Source organism: Aptenodytes forsteri, unplaced genomic scaffold, assembly GCF_000699145.1.
Source record: "Aptenodytes forsteri isolate BGI_AS27 unplaced genomic scaffold, ASM69914v1 Scaffold1, whole genome shotgun sequence".
Taxonomy (NCBI): Eukaryota; Metazoa; Chordata; class Aves; order Sphenisciformes; family Spheniscidae; genus Aptenodytes; species Aptenodytes forsteri.
Window position 1 is genome coordinate 5,438,173 of NW_008795035.1, and position 22,618 is coordinate 5,460,790.

Below are 22,618 nucleotides of genomic sequence, written 5' to 3' on the forward strand. Positions count from 1 at the left end.
TGGGGGTGGGGGTGGGTGGAAAATCCCATAAAATATTAAGAGTCAAGTTTCAGACAGTCCTGCAGAGACATAAAGGATTTCAGGACATCTCATATCACGTATATGGAAACTCTCTCTCCCCATCCTGCCTGCTTTGCTGCATGTTGTTTACTGGATGCCTGCTTGACTTCACCCTACAGGTAGTTACATTTCATGGACATTCAATGAAAACAGCTGATGATGAATCACTGTTTTATCCTGGCATAAAAAGCACAAGTAGCTATTAACTCTTTCTATAAACAAAAAATTCCCTACCTGCCCAGAGGCTAACGGTCTTACTAGGTCAGTCATCCTCTGCTAAGATGTTAAAATCTAAATACTGAGATCTGGTTTTAATTCTCTGTACTCTGACTTCCTAAGCTGCTGGGCTGGGCACGTTTCAGAGACAGACGGTTCTTTAGGGTTCACGTACTTAAAAGAATTCACAGAGGGAAGTAAAATATATAAAGAAATCAAGTGCTGTCAGTTGAAACAGCCCTTTACACGGAGTACCTTACCAATGCATAAACCTCTGATAAATGTGCTCTTCAGAATCACAGTCCCAAAGGAGCTTTACTACAGCTCCTTGTTTTGTTGACTGTCTCAGCAAGGACATGCTTCTCTGAACAAAATAGTTGTGTTTTTTCTTTTTTTTCCCAAGGAGAGGTAAGAGCTCTGAGTAGAAAAGCATCCATCTTTGGCAAATATCTTATTTTCTACAAAAGACACAGGGAAGACAGAGCATCTGACAATATATTTTTGGTATAAAATTGTTGGCACCAATACCTAAAATAGACTTTTGTACCTTTTTTTTTTAAAAAAAATAAATAGGCTGATCCAGTTTTCAACTGGATGAGGAGAAGCTCCCTGGTTTGCTACTATAGTGCAGAAGTCATCACATTAATAAAATGTTTTGATAGTATATTACTTTTTCATTAGACATGAGTTTTACTGTTACTGATGATGACATTTAAGGCATAACGGAATTATATTTGTCAGGGCTGAGCTTCTGGTCATGCCTCAAGTTAGTCTTTGAATTTCTTTGGAGAATTTTGCACATGAAGCCAAACAGGAGTCGCATCCAGCTCTCGTCCGTATCAGTTGGAGTCTCTCCTAAATCATTCCTTGAAGTCAGAGTTCAAAACAGTGATCATGAATAGGAGCCACATTTGCATTCACTGGCTGGCTGCGTGTATGAGAAGAATTCCCTTTCTTCTAAGAAAGACCATGCAGAAATCAGAGTTGGAAAACTGACACGGGAGTCTAAGACAGCTCATAGCACAAAAAATCCTGCGCTGACTTTCAGGAAGAGTATCTGTCGTAGAAAGAAGTTACTCCTAATCTTCTCTTTCACATGGTTATTTACCGTTTGTTGAGCACTTCCCATGTGTTCAGTGCTGTGGAAAGCTTTACTTTGCTTCTCCACTGGTCTCTGGCACTGCCCTTTTTTGAATTTAACACTATTTTTCTCAGTTTTACAGGCAATTTGACTCTAACTGCAGCATTTGGATTTTGTGGCTGTCTACAAACTGTGCTTGGTAACAGAAAGCTTTGCAGTTGGACAGAAAACTGCATATGCTGAAACCATCATTGCAAGACAACATATTATTTGAAGGTTCCATGAGACAGGTTCCCCAATCCAAATCTCTGCTTATATAACATGGAGCGATGTTTCCATAACATTCATGAACCACGGTGAATTGTCACACAATGGTCTTTTCTTTGAAAAAGGTACCTATCAGCTCAACTCTTGCTGTGGTCAGTCACCATTTCCATCATAAAGTTCCACTTTTTTGTACTTATAAAATATGGCAATAAAATATCATGCCAAGATTAAACTTGGCATACAAGTTCTGTCCAGAAGTAACCTCAATTAATCCTTTTCAGCTAGCAAGTAAATTGACTTAGTAGTTTTTAAATCATTTGAAAATGAAAGCTGTAGACGTTCTGGTTCTCACCATTTTCTTGCAGTCACAGGTCCGCAGTTTCAGCACCCCTTAACTGCTCAGCTAAAACAGTTTGCATGGACTCCTTCTGAACTTGAATGTCCTGAGGAGGCTTTGTGCCACGGATAGGATTACATACGCTGCTCCCTGCCTCACCTTAGCTATAGAGTGAGGCTGAAGGAAGACGTTACAGCTGGATTATTATGTGCTGTGCTGCTTGGAGCTCAGAATTGAATATAATAGACTTGGGTGTTTCCCATTTGCACCACTGGAGATGCTGGCTGCTGGAACAGGGACCTCATAGCCTTGACAAGCATATCTCAGACACATCATGGAATCACTTGGAGTATTTCCAGGCAATCATACAGAGGCACTATATTCCTCATTCTACTCTTTCATGAACTGCTTACGGAGAATTAGACTGGTAGAAATCAGTCTGGCAAAGTGTTCTGGAACACTGTATTTTAACGGAAGGACAGTCTACTATAATACTTGCTCAGTCATTTTTTGGAGAGTAAATGTAGCAGAGGTATTTTTCAAAAACTGTTTTTCTTTGCGCTTAAATCTAAGTTCTGCCTGTTCTCTGCGCCATCAGAGATTTGTTGTCTGCAGCTGTCTAGAGGCTCTCGCTTGCATTAGGATTCCACCATGCTGGGTGTTAGCCCTTCACAACTGCCAACCCTGAACCTGCGTCTGAACGCCAACATTCATCAAGTTTCACCAGTGCATCCTAAGGGCAAAGAGATCTTTGCTAATGGATCCTACTGTGGAAACTGATCTTCATCCATATTTGAAGTGATTTGTTTTCCCATCTGCAGATTTCCAAGAACAAAGAGGGAAAGTAAATTATTACTCTGAATATCTGCCCCATTCTGATTAATCATGCCCATGACGCATGTAAAGACTTCTTGCGAGCACTATTTGTTGCTATCATCAAGTCTCAGCTGCTGTCTTTTCTAGAGCATTTCAAACCATACATACACTTCACAGTTCAGCTTTCCTGTTGCTACAATGTGTTAGCAATTAATGTACAATAAACAAGCAGACAATTGTTCCATTTCCAGGGAATAAAATCTCCAAGGATATAAAATGGAATAGAAGCTATCCATCCTTCCCCATACCCTGAGAGTTAAAAATAGAGCAAGCAATTAACTCCCTGAACACACTACGTGGTTTAGGCCATAGTTAAACAGCCACTTCAATTTGGCATATGCTTTTACTGCTCCTGAAGTCCTGTCCTCTCCTTACCCTTAACTATTCACTCCGCGCTTCTCCTTGGTCTTAGCACAAGAGTTCAAGCACCCCTTTGATAAGGTGGGCCAAAGAGCTGTCTCTACCAAAAACAAGGTTTTTTTGCTTAGCTTAGCTTAGCTTTCGGCTGGGTCAGCCCCCTTGATGTGACTCATTGTAGTACCACATAAATGCCAGAGGAGGAGAGGGTGAGATGAGGTGAGGATTGCATAAGCTGGTGTGACTGCCAAAGAAACACTCATGCAACCACAGTCCCAGTCTTATTCCTGGGGGCAGAAATGTGAGAGGGAGCCTGCTTTCTCCACCGACTTGTTCTCTGTCGCTCCCCTTTGGCAGTGGCAGCCTCCCAAGTCCTTGGGGTCTGGAGCAGCTTCTCTGGGTAGCAGGATTGCTAAGAGGTGCTGGGAAAACCCCAGCAATGCACCGCTGATGATCAGCCCTTGTAACAGGACAAACAAATACAATCAAAGGACATTGCTCTGATCTGATGCAAGGCAAGTGAAGTTTCTCCTTTGTCAAGATGCTGTCATTGCTTCCCCAGTTCAAGGGCTGAAGAAGGTTATAGGGTTGAGAAAATGGACCCTGAGAAGATGAGGAGGAGAGCAAAAGTAAAAATCATAACATTTCATTACACTTTCACCTGCAAATCTCTTCTTTTCCCTAAGCAGATCCTGTGCTCAACAGCCAGAGGTCACTAAAAGAGGAGGATTTTCCTGCTGCCTGCAGCGAACTTCACTTTCAGCAGGAAAAATGTCAAACGCAGCTGGCTGGCTTGCAGTTTGCATCTCTTTCAAGCTCTGCATTGCCCTTTGCTCTGCGTGAAACGTAACTTCGGAAAGCCAAGAGAGACCTGGGGGCTGCCCAAATGGTTTGATAAACACTGACTTAAAGGAAGTGCATTCGCCTACTCGACTTCTTTTAAAATGTCACTAAGGCACCCTTTATCTCTGTTTCCTGCAGTATTTCATTTTATTCCTACCTTTTACAAAGCTGCTACTCTCAGTATGGCTTGTGTTACAGGAAGGAAAGTGTAACTGGTTGAACGGACCCTAGAATCACCTTGCTCCCAGAAAGGCACCTCAAATGAGCAAGAGTGATGCGGCTGAAGTCCTGCTGCATGCTGTTTATAAGGAAATTGATGCTGGACTGACAGTCCTTATACAAGACTGCTTCTCTTATTTAATGGTACCTTACAGGGTCAAGGAAATGCAAGTTTAATATAACAAATCTAGAGTTTTCTGTTTATCTATATGCTCCTCAGACTGACAAAACTACTAGTATACTAACTAAATGTACTTCACCAGTCACATCTTTAAAACAAAACTACTCAAAAAGCAGGACTATATTACGATGTCACTTGCTTTACACTAATTTTATTAAAAAGCTAGAAAACTGCAGCAGACACCTTACAAATCTGTTCTATGATGATCTTATGAGAGATGATGTACATACAACTATATGCCTATGCTTGATTCAGAAGCAGACTGATGACTGTGTTTATGGCTTGTGAGACGTTCAGCTGGCCAAAAAAATTGCACTGTACGTGTAAACACAATAACTTTGTAAAGGAAAACTCGCGCAATGCGCCCCATATAGTCAGGACCAATTATGCACTGTTCTTACTTGCACTTGCTTGGAATGGTTTTAACTACACACACTCTCCAGTCCCTAAAAAGCACCTTTCCACATCTGGCCTGCCGCCACACCTTACGGAGCATAGCTAAGCCGAATACCCTGGCTCTAAACAGGCTGATGCTTTCCTCACACTGGGAAAATGTTCACCTCTCCATGTACAGCAGATTTACGAGCCTTCTGTGTCAACCTGACAACTCCAAAGGACTCAGGCAGGGAAAAGACTTAGCCCTATAAATACTATTATTTGAACTTCTCTTTCCACTGGCTACAGATGAATTCAGTGTAAAACAAAAGCACATAGTTAAAACTGGAAAAAATACAGAGTTGGGGTTTCAGAAGTGCTCTGCGTTTATCTAGTCCTGCTCTAGCTTGAGCAGGTTAAGCCCCATAACTGAGCACTTTTGGAAGTCGAAACACGACTGTTCACTGAGGCTCTGGAGTAATTCCTTCTTGGAGGAAGATGGTATGTACTTTAAAATGTATTACATGCTACATAATAAAAACAGAGGTTGTGCTCTTTTGCAAGTCTCGTGGTATGATACTCAGCTGTTTTGCTCTGCACAGGTTCCCCTAACTGTTCACTTGGTTTCGATCCATCTGGATTTTCACCACAGAATTTTGCTTTGAGTTTCCAATTTGAATACAAGAAAGCTCTGCCAAAACCACATCACATTCAAACCACAGGAAATCATGAATTTGGCACTGTTTTGACATGGAAGCTGTAAACAGTGTGCAGGTTCACTCAAAACAGGATCACTGTCCTTGGAGTTATGAAACACAGCAAAACTTCCAGCAAATCAGGTCAGAATTCTGAACTACTAAAGCAAGGAGAAATTACGTGACTTTTGCATGGATCCGGATTTTGTTATAAATATTTTCCCCTAGCTTTTTTCCTTTAGCTGTAAACATACTATGTGGAAAAATAAAAAGAGAAGTTGGGTTTCCTCCTTTCCACGTCTGAGTTAAAACAAGATCTGGTTAATTCTCATAGCTCCAACATACATGTATCCTATTAAAGACAAAGGTAGTTTCCTATTGGCAGTCTTGAGCATGAATAACTGTAAAAGCCAGAGTTACACTAAGGATATGAATATGGTTTAGTTTTATGTGCAAAATGATAGGTAGTCAACTTACAGCTAACTTACACCACTGTTAAGGGTGCAAGCCTCCTGTTTAAAATCCACTAGATTTTCAGCTGCCAAACACTGGATTTTTTTCCCCAGGATTCCTGTTAGCAAACCGCAAGGAACTTTTACGAAAACAGAAAAGTCTAGTATGATTTTTGCCTTCAAAATAAACACTGCCCTAAAGAAACACATATTTGTAAAGAAGTCACAAGTTCATTGAGGATGAAAGGAAAACAATCTAGATTTCCAGACCAAGCCTGAAAACAATCCAGATTCCAAACCTACCCAAGCCAGAAGTTTGAATGCAGAGCTACGTGAAGGTGATTTGACTGAAGTCAAACAAATAGGAAGCAAAACGTAGTCATGCAAAAGAAGATTTATACTACTGCACTGCCTGCAAGAAAAAGGCAGTTTAATCTTGCTGAATTTCATTTTTACCAGATTTTTAAACCAGGCATTTTGAATGTCAGAAAAACTCTGCAGGGATCCGTTACACACAGAACCATACATCAGACATATCTGACCTGTCATAGAGTTTTCAGATGTACATAGTTGCTCCCGCAGCTTTTCCACGTCGTCTGGATGAACCTGTTCGTACAAAGTGCTGCCAAACCATTCAGACTGTGGCTGGTTCAGCACAGGAGTCACAGAATCTGATACGTAGATCACTCTTCCCGTCTCAGCTGCAACTACAAACAGGAACCCATCTGCAGCCTCCAGGATAAGATGCTTCAGTTCCTTCCAAAGAAAGGATTTGATTAGAATGCCAGCAGAAAAGGGAATTAAATAACACATCTGTCACTGCCAAAGAATATTGTTTTCTTGCCATCTTAGTAGCCTGATCACAACCTAGGCAGAAATTTTCACTGTAGTATTGATGTAACAACACAACGAAACTTGCAGCAAGCCATAAATTGCTGATCTTAATAACAAACAACACTTTGTTTTGCTTTATTGGCTTTCATCTGGTGATCTCAATGCACTTTACGAAAATTAAGTAACTGAAACTGAATGCATATTGTGTGATAGGCATCTAACATTAAAAAAAAATAAAGTTATTGAAGAGTACAAACAGAGAAAATGAACAGCTATAACTCATATGGCAAACTCATCCCTTCATTAAATGTCCCAAATAATTTAATTGGAGAGAAACCAACAAGTCTTTCTGGTTTGGGTTTGTTGTTTTTTGTCCCCCCCCCCCCCGGATGAGCTCTGTTTATAAATTAAACAGTCACTGGATAAAAGGCAGAAAGCATAATGGGAACAAGGACAGGAATCCCCAGCCTCCCCTCCCATTAGGGGGCCTGAGCCACTACAAAAGAAGGTCGTATCACTTCTTGCTTTCTTTTTCCAGCCTGTGAATATGAAGCCTCAGAGATCCAAAGGGTCTGGAACACCCCTGTCTTTGGCCTTTTCTTTACACAGTCCCCTGCTCATCATCCTGGGTACTTCTGTCCTGAGACACCCACACATCCACCTGAAACGCAGCGCCCAGAGCCCCAACCCCACCTGGGGACTGGAAGGGAGATCGTAGGCCTTTAAAGCAAGGTACTTCTGTCCCTCACTTTCAGACACTGGGTCTAGACACCCAATACCTTGAATTGCACATGCAAACAGCTGTTTGCATGCATCCCACAGAAACACTACCTTTGCTTAACAGAGCTTGAAAACCTCTCATGGGGAAGGATGAAAACTATCAGCCTTTGCCTGGTGGCTCCAGTGATGACCAGAGCTTCTTAAGATACTGCATCTGGAACTCACACAGAGAGCTTTGGACAATCTGAGTCCCATTCCAGGTTAGACAGCTCAGCACGGCTGGTGTGCAAGTGGCAGATACTAGCTGATAAGGTGAGGATCACAGTCTGGTAAGTTCTACTAAATAAATGGATAACTCATCTCAAGAAACACTTAAGAGACCGTCAACTTCTGCTGCTTTATTGTAGAGAAAGCACATCAATTCTGAACCACTTACTAGATAAAAAAAATCTCACTGTATAGCTGGCTGCACTATACAGAGGATAATGAGACCTGCTTTGCATATGTTATTAAAGATAAACTCTGTCATTCTGCAAGGTTCAAAAAAACCCAGAAAGTTGCAATGAGAAGTGACTAGCGTCCCCTACCAGCAACCAGCTGAATGGCACAGTGCCTCCAGAAACACACTTCAGGAAAGCCAGAATAAGTAGAGGTACACCGAGAGGTCAGCAACAGCTGCTGTTTCTCTGATAGAAAGAAGTATTGCCTCTAGCCATAACTTACACGTGTAAGTGCTTAAATCGTTCAAGACCACAAAAATGCACATTACACCCACAGGACTTCAAAAACAGTGAAGGTGGTAGGAATTTCCAGTGCGCTCAGTTAAACAGTTTTCCTTCAAGCACTGGGTGCATCTTCCTTCTTCCATCAAAAACGTAACCAAGGAGGTACCTCAGCCAGTACAGATGGGTTTCATCTCTGCCCTGTTCAGCTGCTGGGAACTTAGGCGTTAAGACTGAACAATGTTTTTAACCTTCCTCTAAACACAGGAGGGAGAGGCCGGTCTTTCCAGATTCATTTTTACCTATTTTAGAGAATCTTTATTAGGATGGGAAGAACCCAGTTCTGGAGGTGAAAATTCCTTTCCAATGATGACAGACAGCAAGTGACTTGCTTTTCAGATGGACAGACCTCAATGATAAGAATGCCCATTTTGCTGCTTCAGAGAGAAAGATTTGTCATGTAGTTAAGAACAAGTCCAAACAGTCACAAAAAATTGTCTGTATTCACATCTTGGATATGTAGCTTGTACCAGTTACTACACAACAGCAAAAGATCAAGCTGAGACTCTACTCCTTTCAGCATTTCCTCACATCTTTTAAGACCACAAACCAGAGAAAACAGACCTTTGCAAAAAATCTACCTGTTCTGTAAGAAACGAAGGCTTGTAAGCTCCATCAGTAGATTTGTTTCCAGTGCCCCTCATTGATTTCATGTGTGAAACGGCCATCCGAAGAATTGTTAGCTTGTCAGGCTTACGAGCCAAGGCGCTACAAGTGGGTACCATATCAGACAGTTCGGTGATATACTGTGTCATCTTATTTCTCCTGCGTCTCTCAATTTCACTATGATTCTCCCTGAACATTTAAAGAAACACCAAACCAACAGAAAAGCAGACATGATCAGTGTAAGAATTTCAAATGGAAGTAACGAATCATAACACTTTGCACTTGTTTTGCTGTTTCACCCCAGGAGAGCAAAGTGCTTTACAAAGCTAAGCACTATTATCCCTCAGTTTATACACAGAAAATCCAGGGCACAGAAGGGTAAATATTATTTGCCCATAGCTGTGAAAAGAACCCATATTTCTAGCTACTGGCTTCTGGCCTTAATCTCTTAACCAGTTTAATCTCCTTTGGTTTAAGGACAAAAAAATGAAGTAGAAAGATGTGAGGAATGGACAACTGCCAACTCCAGCCAAACTCCCAGATCTGTAAGAGCTGTAATGCATCTCACAGCTTCCAGTCTTTGCTCAAGGTGTTGGATCTGCTTATAAAAGGCTTCTTTTAGAGGAAACCTCTCACTAACAGCTGGATCAGGTCAGCAGTAAGCGTCAGTGCTGACTTCCAAAAAAACCCCACTCAATGACAACACAGATCTCCAGTCCTATAATGCTGCGTAGAACGTTCTGCATCCCTGTAGGGAGACACTACATGCCTACAGGATCAGACTGCAGAATTGGGACCATATATGGTATAACAGTACATACAAAAAACCCCCCAGTAAATAAAAAAAATGGCTACGTAAGACAGCAAGTAAACATCTGGCTTGTCAGACATAGATCAGAATTTATGTTTGAGAACAATCTAGCACAGCAGGGAAATAGCAATGACAGTACTTGATGCTGCCCCACTTTGGGCTGAGCTCCGAGCTCCAGCGTTCTCATCCTTTATAGCAAACATATGTCTGAGGAGGTGAGTCAAATTTGAGAATTCTCAAAATCGACTGTCACCAAAAACTTTCAGAACTGAAGACCTGGGAGTTCAGTTTTCCCATACTGTAAATCACCAGTGCTTGATCACTATTAAGGAATTACACCAATATATACATCTGAGATGGTCCAAATGGACCTAGAATACTTCAGTGCCTAGCACTTATTTTTCCCATACTGTACCTGTCAGGTGGCAGCTAAATACAAGTACACGACAGGTACATGATGCTTCAGATGTCAAAGCAGCATCTTCCACTGATTTCAATGAGCTGTGCATGGCATTTTCTTGTGGGATCGCTGGCTGATCCAACAAGGTGTGAAAGGTGATCGCTTGGAGAGTCCACCAGCATCGACCGGTACGATAACACAACATTAAAAGGAACTGCAACATTCTTTGGAGCTGACTGTTATGTAGACTGATCATGAAAGTAGAAGCTAGGCTTGACACACTTTTTGGCTACTTTTAATAATGGAGCCTTTTCTTAAAATGCAGGAAAGAATCCAAATTGTAGTAAGCTGCTTCCTGAAACAGAGGAATGCATGGGCTTGCCCTGCTTTACAATGTGTTTCCTGCCCCTGCACATACAGGTATTATATGCATGAGGCATTGTCTCCAGAAATACCACTTGTTAGGGCTACATGCAGAGTTGTTATTCCTACTGATGAATATGTTTACTGTCTGATATTCAGGAAATGCAGCTATGGGTCCCTGCAATGATAGCCCCTGGTCCCTTGGTTAAGGTCATCGAATCATAGAATCATACAATAGTTTGGGTTGGAAGGGATCTCTAAAGGCCATCTAGTCCAACCCCCCTGCCGTGGGCAGGGCAGGGACATCTTCAACTAGATCAGGTTGCTCAGAGCCCCGTCCAACCTGACCTGGAATGTTTCCAGGGATGGGGCACCCACCCCCTCTCTGGGCAACCCATTCCAGTGCTTCACCACTCTCATTGTAAAAAATTTCTTCCTTATATATAGTCTAAATCTACCCTCTTGTAGTTTAAAACCATTACCCCTTGTCCTGTCACAACAGGCCCTGCTAAAAAGTTTGTCCCCAACTGGTTACTATCTACTATCTACTTAACCATCTATTACACCATAATAGTGAACCTTTCCATTTCAAATGGCTGATAAACAGCCTTCGTGTGGGTCTGCACAGAGGTAGGAGAGAACAGTGCCTGTGGGAGTTGGATCGTACACACATACACAAACAGAACAGCTTGTGTGACAGTGCACATGTACATAAGATCACATATGTGTACATGTCAGCATATACATGCAGATAAATATGGACAAGGAGAAGAAAAATGCATTTTTACATTATGAAATCTTGCTCTAAGTTCAGCATTTTCACAGAAATGGTGATCAAGAGAGAGAAAGACAAAGGACGCACATATTCAACACATATTTTACATTCATAAATACTTATTCCATTGTCTGCCACTAAAGTATTTTAATACTCCTGAACATAAAAAAAAACATTATAAAGAGTACAAAGAGATTGCAAAACTTCCTGAGAAGAGAGAGATGATCATAAAAGCTAAAAAGTAATAGTATGTTAATCAACTGGCCATGAAAACATTCAAGCAAACAAAAACCTGAAAGTTTCCTGAAACTAGTTCAAATTTAAACCCGTAAAACAAAAAGAGGGGCTGTGCTCCTCTTCCAAAAAGTGTCTGCCCTAGGAACCCTGGCATTCACAAACATGTATACAGAATGATGTCCTAATTCTATCATTTCTAACTTTGTTTTTACATGGAAATTTTTGAGGGACGTTAAATTTTGGGAGACTGCGGGAGCTGATCAAACCCACTTAGGTCCAGGGTTAGTATTTCTGATTTCAAGCATTTTTGGATCAGCCAACCCTCCAGACTTTTGATAAGTCAGAATGGCATCATATAAAACAAAAAATGGGGGCAAACCATATTTGATTTTCCTTCTTCCTACCTGGCCATCTTTTCTGTGTCAGCAGTATTTTGATCATCGTCCCACCTAGAAACAAAATAACCACCCCTCTAAGCTAAGGCACACGTACTGAGATTTTTCGGACACGACCATCCCCCTCTTTTCTCTCAGCAGAAGAGCTCTACAGAACACGCCTACCTTGCAAACTTTTCCTTATCACCAGAGATTTGATCACCATCATACCTAGAAACAAAAGACAGTAAGTAAATTCACAAGGGTTATGCATTGCATGATAGTCAACACGCAGCAGAAAGCAAAGAGGTTCACAACTGCAAACTATAACAAATAACAGCAAGAATAATGAGGGCATGAGAACGATAAAGCAAAGAAAACGTAGAGTCTGATGAAACTTCCAAGCCATGCCGATTCAAAAGCTTCATTTATATATTTAAAAAAGTTGGAGACACATTTCAGTGGATTTACGCAAACACTTTGACATACGCTCATTGCTTGGGAAACTTAACAACCAGCACCGTTACAGAAAACACCACTGAGCTATTATCGACAGCAGCCCATGAAATATTCATTGCTGTGTTGGAAGTGAAAGAGCTGTATCTTTCCCAGATTGCAACCACAACTCACTCCATTCAGCAGAGGGCACTGATGGTCTACAGATAACATGGGAGGGCAGAGACACACGCTTAAGTGCAATGCATTACATAAGGACGCCTTCAGAAAAAAGCTCTAGTAGGTATAGACGCTGTACTGTCTGTTGGGAAGACTGGCAGAAGTCAGTCAGGCAGATGAAACTGCTGGGTAAACAGAAGTGAAATTAAAACTGGCTTAAATCCCTAGAAGTAAACAGGTACCTCATTCCTACTCGAATCAACAGAAGTTAAGATGCCCACACAGGTACGTGCAGTGTATCGGCAGCAACTTTATGGAGGAAATCCTGATCAATGGGACTTGTGCCCCACGGGATTAAAGCTTCACTGTTTCTGAAGCGTTGTCCCAGAGACAGGCAGCAACGCGACATTTTACTAAAAAATGACATGCTGCTCCTCCTTTTCCTTTCCCTTTCCTAAAAACATACTAATCCTTTGAAATTAGATTTTGCTAGAATAGTTACAAAAAGACACGTTTTTTGAAAAAGATCTTACTTTTGGAGAAACCAAAATGTTTGTTCCAAAACAGAAAATGTAGGTTTTCAAAAATCCAAAAATAAGGCTAATGGCTTTTCTGGAATTGAACATTATTACTGCTCAAGACTAGTCAAGTGATATTTTGTATTAGAATTAGCTTTTCCAAAATGATGTCATTTATTACAACAGAGCCTATGAAGCTATGAAGCTTCTATGTGTTCGCTAAGAAGTTAATACAGCATAATTAAGCATCTTTTTTCTTCTAAAAACCTAATAATTAACTTTTTCCTTTTTTTTCTTCTCAAACAAATTAAAACTAATTTTAAGTACCCCAACCGTGCAAATTCCTCTGTGAGGCTTCATATTTTCCTTCCCAGTAAGACTCATTCAAACTCTGAAGAGAAAGCTTAAGTGAGACTTGAGCTGTATTTCTTTCTACGTTGCGTTTAACACCAGCACCCTCAAAACATTCAAGTGAAAATGCCACTTTCTTCCACTTGACTCTGCCCAGAGAACAGACTGAGCCCAAAAAATTTCAAACAAAAAGACAGATTCAGTGAGGAATGGCAACATGCCGTTACGTGAGAAGTACATGCATACGCCCCCATGTGACGATGAGATGCCATGCAAAGATACCTGAGCTGGCTTGGAAGTCCCTGAGAAGCAAGGTGTGTTAACTCACGTGGAGTACCATGCTAACACCACTATCTCCTGTGCTCCCACTAGCTTGGGGCTTGTCTACTCATCCTTGTCTGGCTGGCTGGGCTGAAGATGTTATTGCCTCCAACTGCTGTTTTCTCCCTTCCGGTCTCCCAGCTGACCTCTCTGCGTGCACGCTTCTTCAGGCACTTCAGCCAAAGCCAGCTGGGTTAGCTTAAACATTTAAACAGCAGTTCTTTGCTAACCAAATAATTTTGACCGAGCCAAGCTAGGAATCAGTCACATGAGCAATTTGGAGAAGGGAAAAGTCCTAAAGGAGGGCACAACTAAAAGAGGATGTCTGAACGTGGCGCTGGGCATCTCTGCACTGTTTTTCTGTACTCTCTAAAAGCAGAACAACCTGGGGGTTTTACAGCATTTAAGATTTAAATATCAGATTTTGATCTGACATCTAAAATCAACTGAGTCTAAGCACAGCACACCTCTTCAATAAAAATAACGGAACTACTGGCTCTCCCCACCATCAACCTTTGAAAGGCTGAAGCTAGGACGGAGACAGACCAACGCACGTGCACCACTGTGCCTAGAAACCCTGACACTTAGCAGGCACAAATCAGATCACATTCATCACAAATCTTGTTCCCTTAACATGTATCTTCCAGCAAACGTTAGGACTGCATACCTCTTCAATAAAAATAACGGAACTATTGGCTCTCCCCACCATCAACCTTTGAAAGGCTGAAGCTAGGACGGAGACAGACCAACGCACGTGCACCACTGTGCCTAGAAACCCTGACACTTAGCAGGCACAAATCAGATCACATTCATCACAAATCTTGTTCCCTTAACATGTATCTTCCAGCAAACGTTAGGACTAGCCCTCAGATCACCAGTTTTAACACCAGAGACTGGAATATCCTTTCTGTAAATGACATCAGCTAAACAGGGGTGCTGCTGGTCTTGTCCAGTAGGTTACGGTATGGTGTTACAGCACATCTTCAGCACACTTATCTTTCAGACTGACTAGGAAGATCTTGTTAAAACCCTACGGTGACAGCTGTGTTTGAACATGGCTGCTGCTATAGAGCTGCAGTTACAATTTGGATAATCAGCAGTTATCTGTAGGCCTCAAAGTATCTACCCCTCACTGCAGCTGCTTGGTTTCTAATGAAAAAATGCAAACAGTGTGACCAGAAAAAAAGGAAAAGTGAAAAAATGGCAATGATGCTTTAATGTTTGTTTTTATTTCTAGCCTAGAATATTCCATGTTGATTAACATTTATTTTGGCAATTTTTACTATTCAGTCACACCTAATGGTACATAATGAGCTTTAATCTTAAAAAAACAATCCACACCTCTAGGATCTGTCATATTGCCTTAACAAGCAGTTAACATCTGAAACAAATTCAAAATAAAATTCATTTTCAGTGGCAGAAAGACAACTTCAGCAATGCCAAATAACCAAAGTTCATCTACAGCAGTTGAAATAATAAGCTAAAATCACAAGTTTTCTCATTTGACGTAGCTGCAGAGTGAAATTAGGACACACACGCTGTCAGCTTTGTAAGCCAATAACTACATTAGGCAGATTTCTGCCAGGATGCCTAACTTGCAGAGGAAGCCGATAAAAACAGTAACTAGAATTTAGGTCAAGTTGTTGGCAAGTTCTTCAGCCAGTATTCATATTGACTTTAAAACATCAGTAGTGAGACAGCTGTCTTTCTCCACTGAAAGAAGTCAGCGATTTGGCCGACTCTTTGTAAATGCTCACCTTGAAAATTTGCTGGGCCCCTCCCCATCTTCATCATCGAAGTCCATTCTGCAAAAGCAACATTTCCAAATCAGTAATCATGACGCTGGCAATGGTGACTTGAACATTCAAGCCAGCGGTTCTCAACCTTGTTTGATTTATATTTTGACTGGAGGTGTTAACGACTGTAGATTCCAGTCTTGCTCATATTCTCCAGACCCCCTAGAAGTAGGAGAATGCTGCCAGGAATACAAAGAATACAAGTTTTTAAAAAAATGAAGTAATAAATCACTGTTCTGCTCCACAGAAATCTGCACTGTTAAAATTAACAAATAAAAGGAAACATTAAACAAATGCTGTTCTTGTGAGATGGTCAGAAGTAGTATCCCTTAGGCCTGATAGAAGTTTACAGGTATCAGCGGGGACTCTATGTTAGAGGACTGAAATTAAGGCTAAAGAATATAAAGTTCTAAAGCTGTACACATAATAAACACCAGGCCGCTATTTTTGCCCCAGTCTAAAGAAAGCACGTTAGAGGTAGAGCAGAATAAACTCCCAGTCTCGCTGCTAAGAGGATTATCTACGTCACTGCTATTGATTGTAACTGTGGTACATTCTTTAGACTTGCCCTATATTACCCATTATTTCACACAAATTACCAACCAGTCCGCTGACGGGAACTACTCTGTGGTATTCCTGTGGTCATTACTAAAATGAGCTATGGGTCTACCGTGCACCTAACTTACCTGGTTTATGTTCCAGACCTCCTTCTTAAGCCAGCAGAAGAGACGAGCTCTTCCTTGGGCCAAATCCCAGCCCTCCAGCTAGGCTCCTCCAGGGAGCCACAAAAAGCAGGAACCTCTTTCTTCACTTCTTACACAGAGAGACTAGGAAGATTAACTTCCTAAATAAGCCACTTGCATTAGTTTCCTATGTTAGGCAGTGTGATTGTCTCCTTCCCAGTGATATTAAGTCACTATAAAGTTATGCAATAGTATAGTTTCCAAAGCATTTTATACATTTTTATACCTTTAAAAAGAGGTGGACAAATATATATCCCAATTATAAGGGGGTGACTCTGCCATTAAGGCAGACTAAGAACCAAGCTGATACAAAATTATCATATACAATTATTGTATTAGTGTATTTATTTTAATAAGAAAATACATTAATATGATATACAGACCTTGATCAGTCACTTAAATGTAATTTGTGTAGATAGGAAATCATAGTTTTGTTTTGCATACAATTTTGTCAGGTTTCTTTAACACTCTAAGCTTTCTAACATTTCGGTGTAACAAAACTTCATACAATTACAGATTCCATGTCTCTAACACTCTTCATATTAACAACAGATCTAAGTCATATTAAAGGCAAAAACCCTGCAAAGTGTCAATAATATTTACCTCAGTATTAGAAGAAACCCCTACCAATTAAAAATTAAGATTTGCATGTTCAGAGTGTGGGAACAATGATGTAAAAATGCTCTTTAAAACTACATCAGCATAGAGAAGTATGAGTGCCAGTCCGGCAATACCGCCTTGCTTCCTAACTTTGATAACCAAGACAGACTGGCCTATAAAAGATGTGTCTGAGTCACAGCAATCTACATACAATCAGGACAAGGGAGGCAAATAAGCACAGGAATTGGAAACGGTATTAGAAAAGTCACAACAGTATTTTCCAGATGGCAACAGTGATTATCCATTTCTGGAGGAAGCAGAGGGAAAACCATTTTCCCCAGAAAAGATGTGTATTTAATTTGGTTAAGTTTGATGCAATCACCATTTTCACTATAAATTACTTTTTTGCTCACCTAATTATCACCCAGTCCGGTTTCAAAGTCAGCGACCTCTCCGCTGCCTTGCGCAGAACACCACCGACCTCCAGCGGCCAGCGCCCTCGCTCGTGCCACGTGCTGCTACCTGTCACCCCAAATGTGGCCTTCGGCGCTGGCACCGGCAGCCTGAATTTCCCCAGACCTGCTGCATATGCAATACTCCCAGCAATTTAACATTTACGCATTAACATCTAGCCGAAGGTCTCCTCTTACCTACCTGCTTCTTCCCCACATATAATAACTTGCCTGTAGGTGACATCCCAGAACAAACTTCCGAGTTATTTCAACTGCAGTGTTTCTACCTACACCAAAAATGTGAAAGTCAACGTTACAGGAGAGCTGTTTGTTTACAGGCAGAGGGCACGCTCAGGCCAGCACTGGGCTGGCTCCACCTGAAACCACCCACAAAAGCGTCACGTCAGGCGTATCCTTCACTGGTTTCACTGGCAACTGAAACACAACTGAGAGAAACCTCCAGTTTCAAAGCTGGGAGATAAGGGCAGCAGAAAATACATACGCCTAAGGTAGGGAAAAGCCTCTTCCAGGATTTAGTAAGACATTGCTTTAATTTGGGATGGATTAATTTTGTAATTCCTTTTCTTCTTCTCTGATACACTGAGATCCCATGCTTTGGTAGATTTTCTTAGCTTCCAGCCAAATACTCCAGCTGAGTGCTAAGAGATGGATTTTCCCCCCCAAAATCAAATATTAGCTCTACTGCGTTTAGTCTAGTTTATTATTACTGGAATATAATGCAGAGAATTACAGAGAACCTGATGACAGTTTAAGGCTTGATCCTGCTGCCTGTGCTGTATACCTACTTCCAAAGGAATAAGTGGGACTAGCACACCTACTTATCTAGATGGCTGGATATCAGCTTCTCATCTTATAAAATCTTGATGGGTTAATATCCATAGGTAATACCTACCACATTTATAGTGGGCTCTTCCTGGCAGAATCTGAGTGCCTAGGGTGCAACACCAGACTGTAGCAGACTAAATCTTTAAATAATCCCTTTGCTTTGTCAAGCTACCTAAAAACCTTGACTTTATTCCAAATGCAAGATTATAAAAAAATAAGAAATTGAACATGAAGTTAATTAAAAATGTCAATACTTGTAAAAATGCAACAGCAAGTGTATCTCTGTCCCATCTTTGTTAATAAACACCTTTCCTAATTTCACATTTCACTGTGCAAAATGAAGAAAACCTTTCAAAACCTGAAAAAAAATCTCAGGTACAAAGTCATTGATTCCAATGTCCTGTGTGAACCAACGTGTCTGCTTTACAGCAAGGCAGAGTGAAAGACAGGGAATCAGTTATAACCTTTAGCAGAACACAGCAGAACACAGCAAAATAATATTCCAACAAACTCCTCATACCATGACAGATAAGATCTTCTGTTCAGATACAATATATTGCACATTAGCAAAACAGTAGAAGCAGCCTCAAGAAGACAAATGGCATCATTTCAGAAGTTTCAGAAAGAGTATCTCTTATCTTCATTTAAAATCCCCATTAAAAAGAGACTTTAAAAAAGAGCTGCACTATGCTCTTTTGTTTTGAAGAAACAGCACAAATCTTGTTTTCCTCTTTCATACTGTTCATGTCAATCGTGAAAGGGCCTGATGTATGAGGTACTTATTAGAATGTATTTTCCTCAAAGAATGTGTGGGTACCACAAGTATTTTTTAAAAATTATTTATTTTTAATTAGAAACATTTTCACACAACAACCCCACTCCAGCCCTTGTTTAACCTGTGTGGTCCTGCACAGGTTAAAAAATTGAGATGGGAGAGGATTTGAACATTGCAACAAAATGATTATGTAAAATTCCCACGAAATGTCAAAAGATGGCTTGCCATGATTATACAGCATAGGAAGGGGGCAGGCAGGGATGATCAGGAGCAGATGCAGCTGAGAGGCAGATGGGGATCTGCATTACAGCCCTTTGTTCAGTGCAATATAGGGGGGTACACCCGGGGAGGAAGGCCAGTGGGCTGTGGTCTCTTCCTCCCCATATCTTACAGTTCTGGGTCAGAGAAAAGCCAAGACCATAGGCTGACCTGAAACAAAACCATTGCATCAGTAAACCAACCAAAAAAACCCCACCAACCCTCCCTCTCCAAGTACAGATTACCTAGGAATGTAAAAAAGCCCCATATCCTCTAATACAGCAAAGCCTAAAGAAAAACCACGTTAAATAAAGAATTGACGTTACATTTATCTAAGGTAGTCACTGACCACTGCAATGCATTATCTTATGCACTACTAGGCTGTCACTTTTTTCTATAAAGTACTTGGTATAATTTATAGAAAGGAAAAATATTTTTCCGAGCTGTCAATGAAGCTGAATGCCTACATGGCAGAAACACCTTCTGGATAGCCAATGAGTTTAAACTGATCTACATTCAAGTCCATACAGCAATTTTTCTGCCAGCTTGCCTCAGCAATTACGGGAAAAGAAACAATTTTCAGAGATAACCGAAGCTGGAAAAGATGACTGTGTTCACAGGCTACATTCCTTTATGTTTGACACAAAGCATTCATTTCTAAATGCCCAAGGATTTAGGTGTACAAAGATGTATCACCAGGTCAGTAATGAAAGGACCAAGTGTTAGCTGCAACTTTGTTCAAAGAGAAGCTAGGAGGAATCAGACACAGCAGGCATTCTTTCCCTCAAGGTCTGAATACGTACATGCTGAACGAAAACAAACAAAACAAAAAAGCACCCTCAGCTCAGGCTTGGAGAAAGGCTATTAGTTCAGAGCTGTGGTGCACAGATAAAATACCACCGTCTGGGTATAACAGCAAATCTATACTAACATACTCACTGAATTTGTATGTCAAATACATTTAAAATAATTTGATTTTATGTTCCTCCCACCCTCCCCCCACTCCACTTTCTTGCAAATAGATGATGATACTTAAAATGCAACAGTTAAAGCATAGCTTTCAATTAATATCAAGTCAATATTTAATATAATGAGAAGATTTCACAGTCAGCAGCATCAACCCTTGGTAACAGTAATTTGCAAACTGGTATTCGCAGTTGACATGGTTTATGATTAAAAAAAAGAGATCAACTATCCTGCAACTCAAAAGTACAAAAGCTTATATACGTTATGTAGCAATGAGAAGATGTTAATGCTTTGTTTTCTCTTTTGAATGCAAGTTTGAAAAGGCTTTTTCATTGAACAGTTTCAAAATAAAAATGTGATGCCTGTCAAAGACAGATTTCAGGAGTTTCTCAGACCAATTTCATACAGTTAGCTCAGCATATGAAGCACACTCAGTGGGGGTAAATCTCCAAACTGTCTTGTCCGAAGGAACCCTCCTCGGAACAACCATCCTGAGTGTTCATGTCACACCAACTTAGCTCCGTGTCCAAGGCGAGGTCCACCTTCTCCCTTCTTAATTCATTCCAGGATTGAGACTCCAGCACTGTTACTTGAGCAGACACCTAAAACTGGCAACATACCTTGGCAAACAATCCCTAGAGTAGCTCTCACAAGGAATAATGTCTTCTCCTCAGGTGCCCATCAGTGAAGATTTTACTCACACCATCAATCCTGTTAAGCCCTACCACTGTCATATTTAGGGCTAAATATAAGACTAATCAAACTCTTCTGCAGGCAATTTCAGATCAGAGATATCTCTGAGAAAGGATCATCTAAAGATCGTTATTTGTGCTCAACCTTTGATAAAAACAGGTATTTTTTGTTAATACTAGAGAGCAGTTTTCTGCCCTTCTGCGGCTCTTGCTACACTTTTGTTCTAACACAGAGGATTATTATGAGTTGCCGCAGAATAATATGATGTGGAGAAACTACCCCTACACCACACCAACCTCTACAGTCGGATAAAACAAATTTTCTTCTTTAGCAGAGCCCTCAGCTAGTGCAAGGGCTGAACTTGATTCAGGCCCTTTCTCACAGAATTGGAGAAACTATGATGCATTTCCAGCGAGACCTAGAATATTGTAGACCACAATCTCTGAAGAGTGACTGCTTGTGCTGTTTCTGTACCTGGACTATGAAGAAAACATTTTTAACAGAAGGCCTCTATTTGAGAGATTCCGAGTCCAAACTTCAGATGAACTTGGATAAGTCTGCATATGCAAGTAAGAACACATCTTGCTACCTTTATTCACATGATAAAACCTTTTGAGATTAAACAGATGTAGGCAACAGGCATTCATTACATGTACAACAGCCATGGGGTCCAAACTCTGTTTCTGGATGCTTTGCCAAGCCTGAAAGTCTTTTGAAGCATGCAAAACAACAAACGATACACTTATCAGCAAGTTTCATCTTGCAGGAAGAGCAGATACATTGAAGAGAAAAACAAAACATCAGTGACTAATGCCATAATGTAGTTTACATACATACACATTACATAATAAACATATGCATATAGGTACATTTTCAGTTTTTCAGTACCAGTCATTTCCAGTTTCAGACCTGAAAAAAAAGAAATGGCTTACCCAGAGCGGCGCTTTCCTCCTCTGGAAGGCATGGATCCTGCCATTCTCACTTGTCCACTTGCCATTGGTGCCACCGGCAAGGCCACCGAGCCAGGAATATCTGATGCCATTTCTGTAACACAGAGGTAGGGAAAGAGGAGGGGAAAAAAATAATCCTTTAATCCATTACCTTCAAGGAGAAACCTGTGATGACAACATTAGAGAAAGGCCCTTTCAAGAATAAGCAGAGAAAGCTTTTCTTTTTATTTCTAAGGAAAAGTAAAGCTCTCCTATCAAAGACCAGCAGATTCACAGCTCGCTGAAAAGAAGCCCAGTTCTGTCAATAGCCCTTACAAGTGTCTCAAGAGACAGAGAGAATCGCAGGTAGGTACATCTGTATTTCAAGTTACCTAATGGTTCTAATTTTACTTCTCAGAGGGGCTGTCAGAAGAAGGCCAACAACCTTTTACAATAGTTAAACTGCCCTGTAGAGAAATGCAGAGCTGAATTGCCAAGACAAATGAAGCTGTGGATCATGGTACCAGGGTACCAAGAAAAATAAAACTTCAAAAACTTCTCAGTTTGCCAGTGAGGTCGAAAGTTTAGAGCACGGATGAATTATCAGGTGACACTGTTCTTTCTTTATATTCTGGTGGCATTCAGAGGACCAGACTGAACTTAACAGAGCCCCAAGGCTTCCTGTATGTCTGTGCGGTGCCTTGCAGAGCAGAACCAAGCCCAAAATCCAGGCCGATATTCATCTCTCTGCCAGTGCTCAGGTGTGCTCGTTTTGGCTGGGATAGCGTTAATTTTTGTCATAGAAGCTAGTACGGGGCTGTGTTTTGGATTTGTGCTGGAAACAGTGTTGATAACCCAGGGATGTTTCCGTTACTGCTGAGCAGTGCTGACACA

General features: G+C 40.9%; 1 protein-coding gene across 1 annotated transcript in view; it reads right to left on the minus strand.

Annotated features, from left to right (window-relative positions):
* Positions 1-21,837, minus strand: part of ARNT2 (aryl hydrocarbon receptor nuclear translocator 2) — an 81,140-nt gene extending 59,303 nt beyond the window's left edge. Inside the window, exons 1-4 of the mRNA XM_019471328.1 lie at positions 21,728-21,837; positions 15,424-15,471; positions 8,877-9,090; positions 6,502-6,715 (exon numbers count right to left, since the gene is read on the minus strand). Coding sequence (XP_019326873.1) covers positions 6,502-6,715; positions 8,877-9,090; positions 15,424-15,471; positions 21,728-21,837 — 586 coding nt within the window. The remainder of the gene's footprint in view (positions 1-6,501; positions 6,716-8,876; positions 9,091-15,423; positions 15,472-21,727) is intronic.
* Between the last annotated feature and the right edge of the window lie 781 nt (positions 21,838-22,618).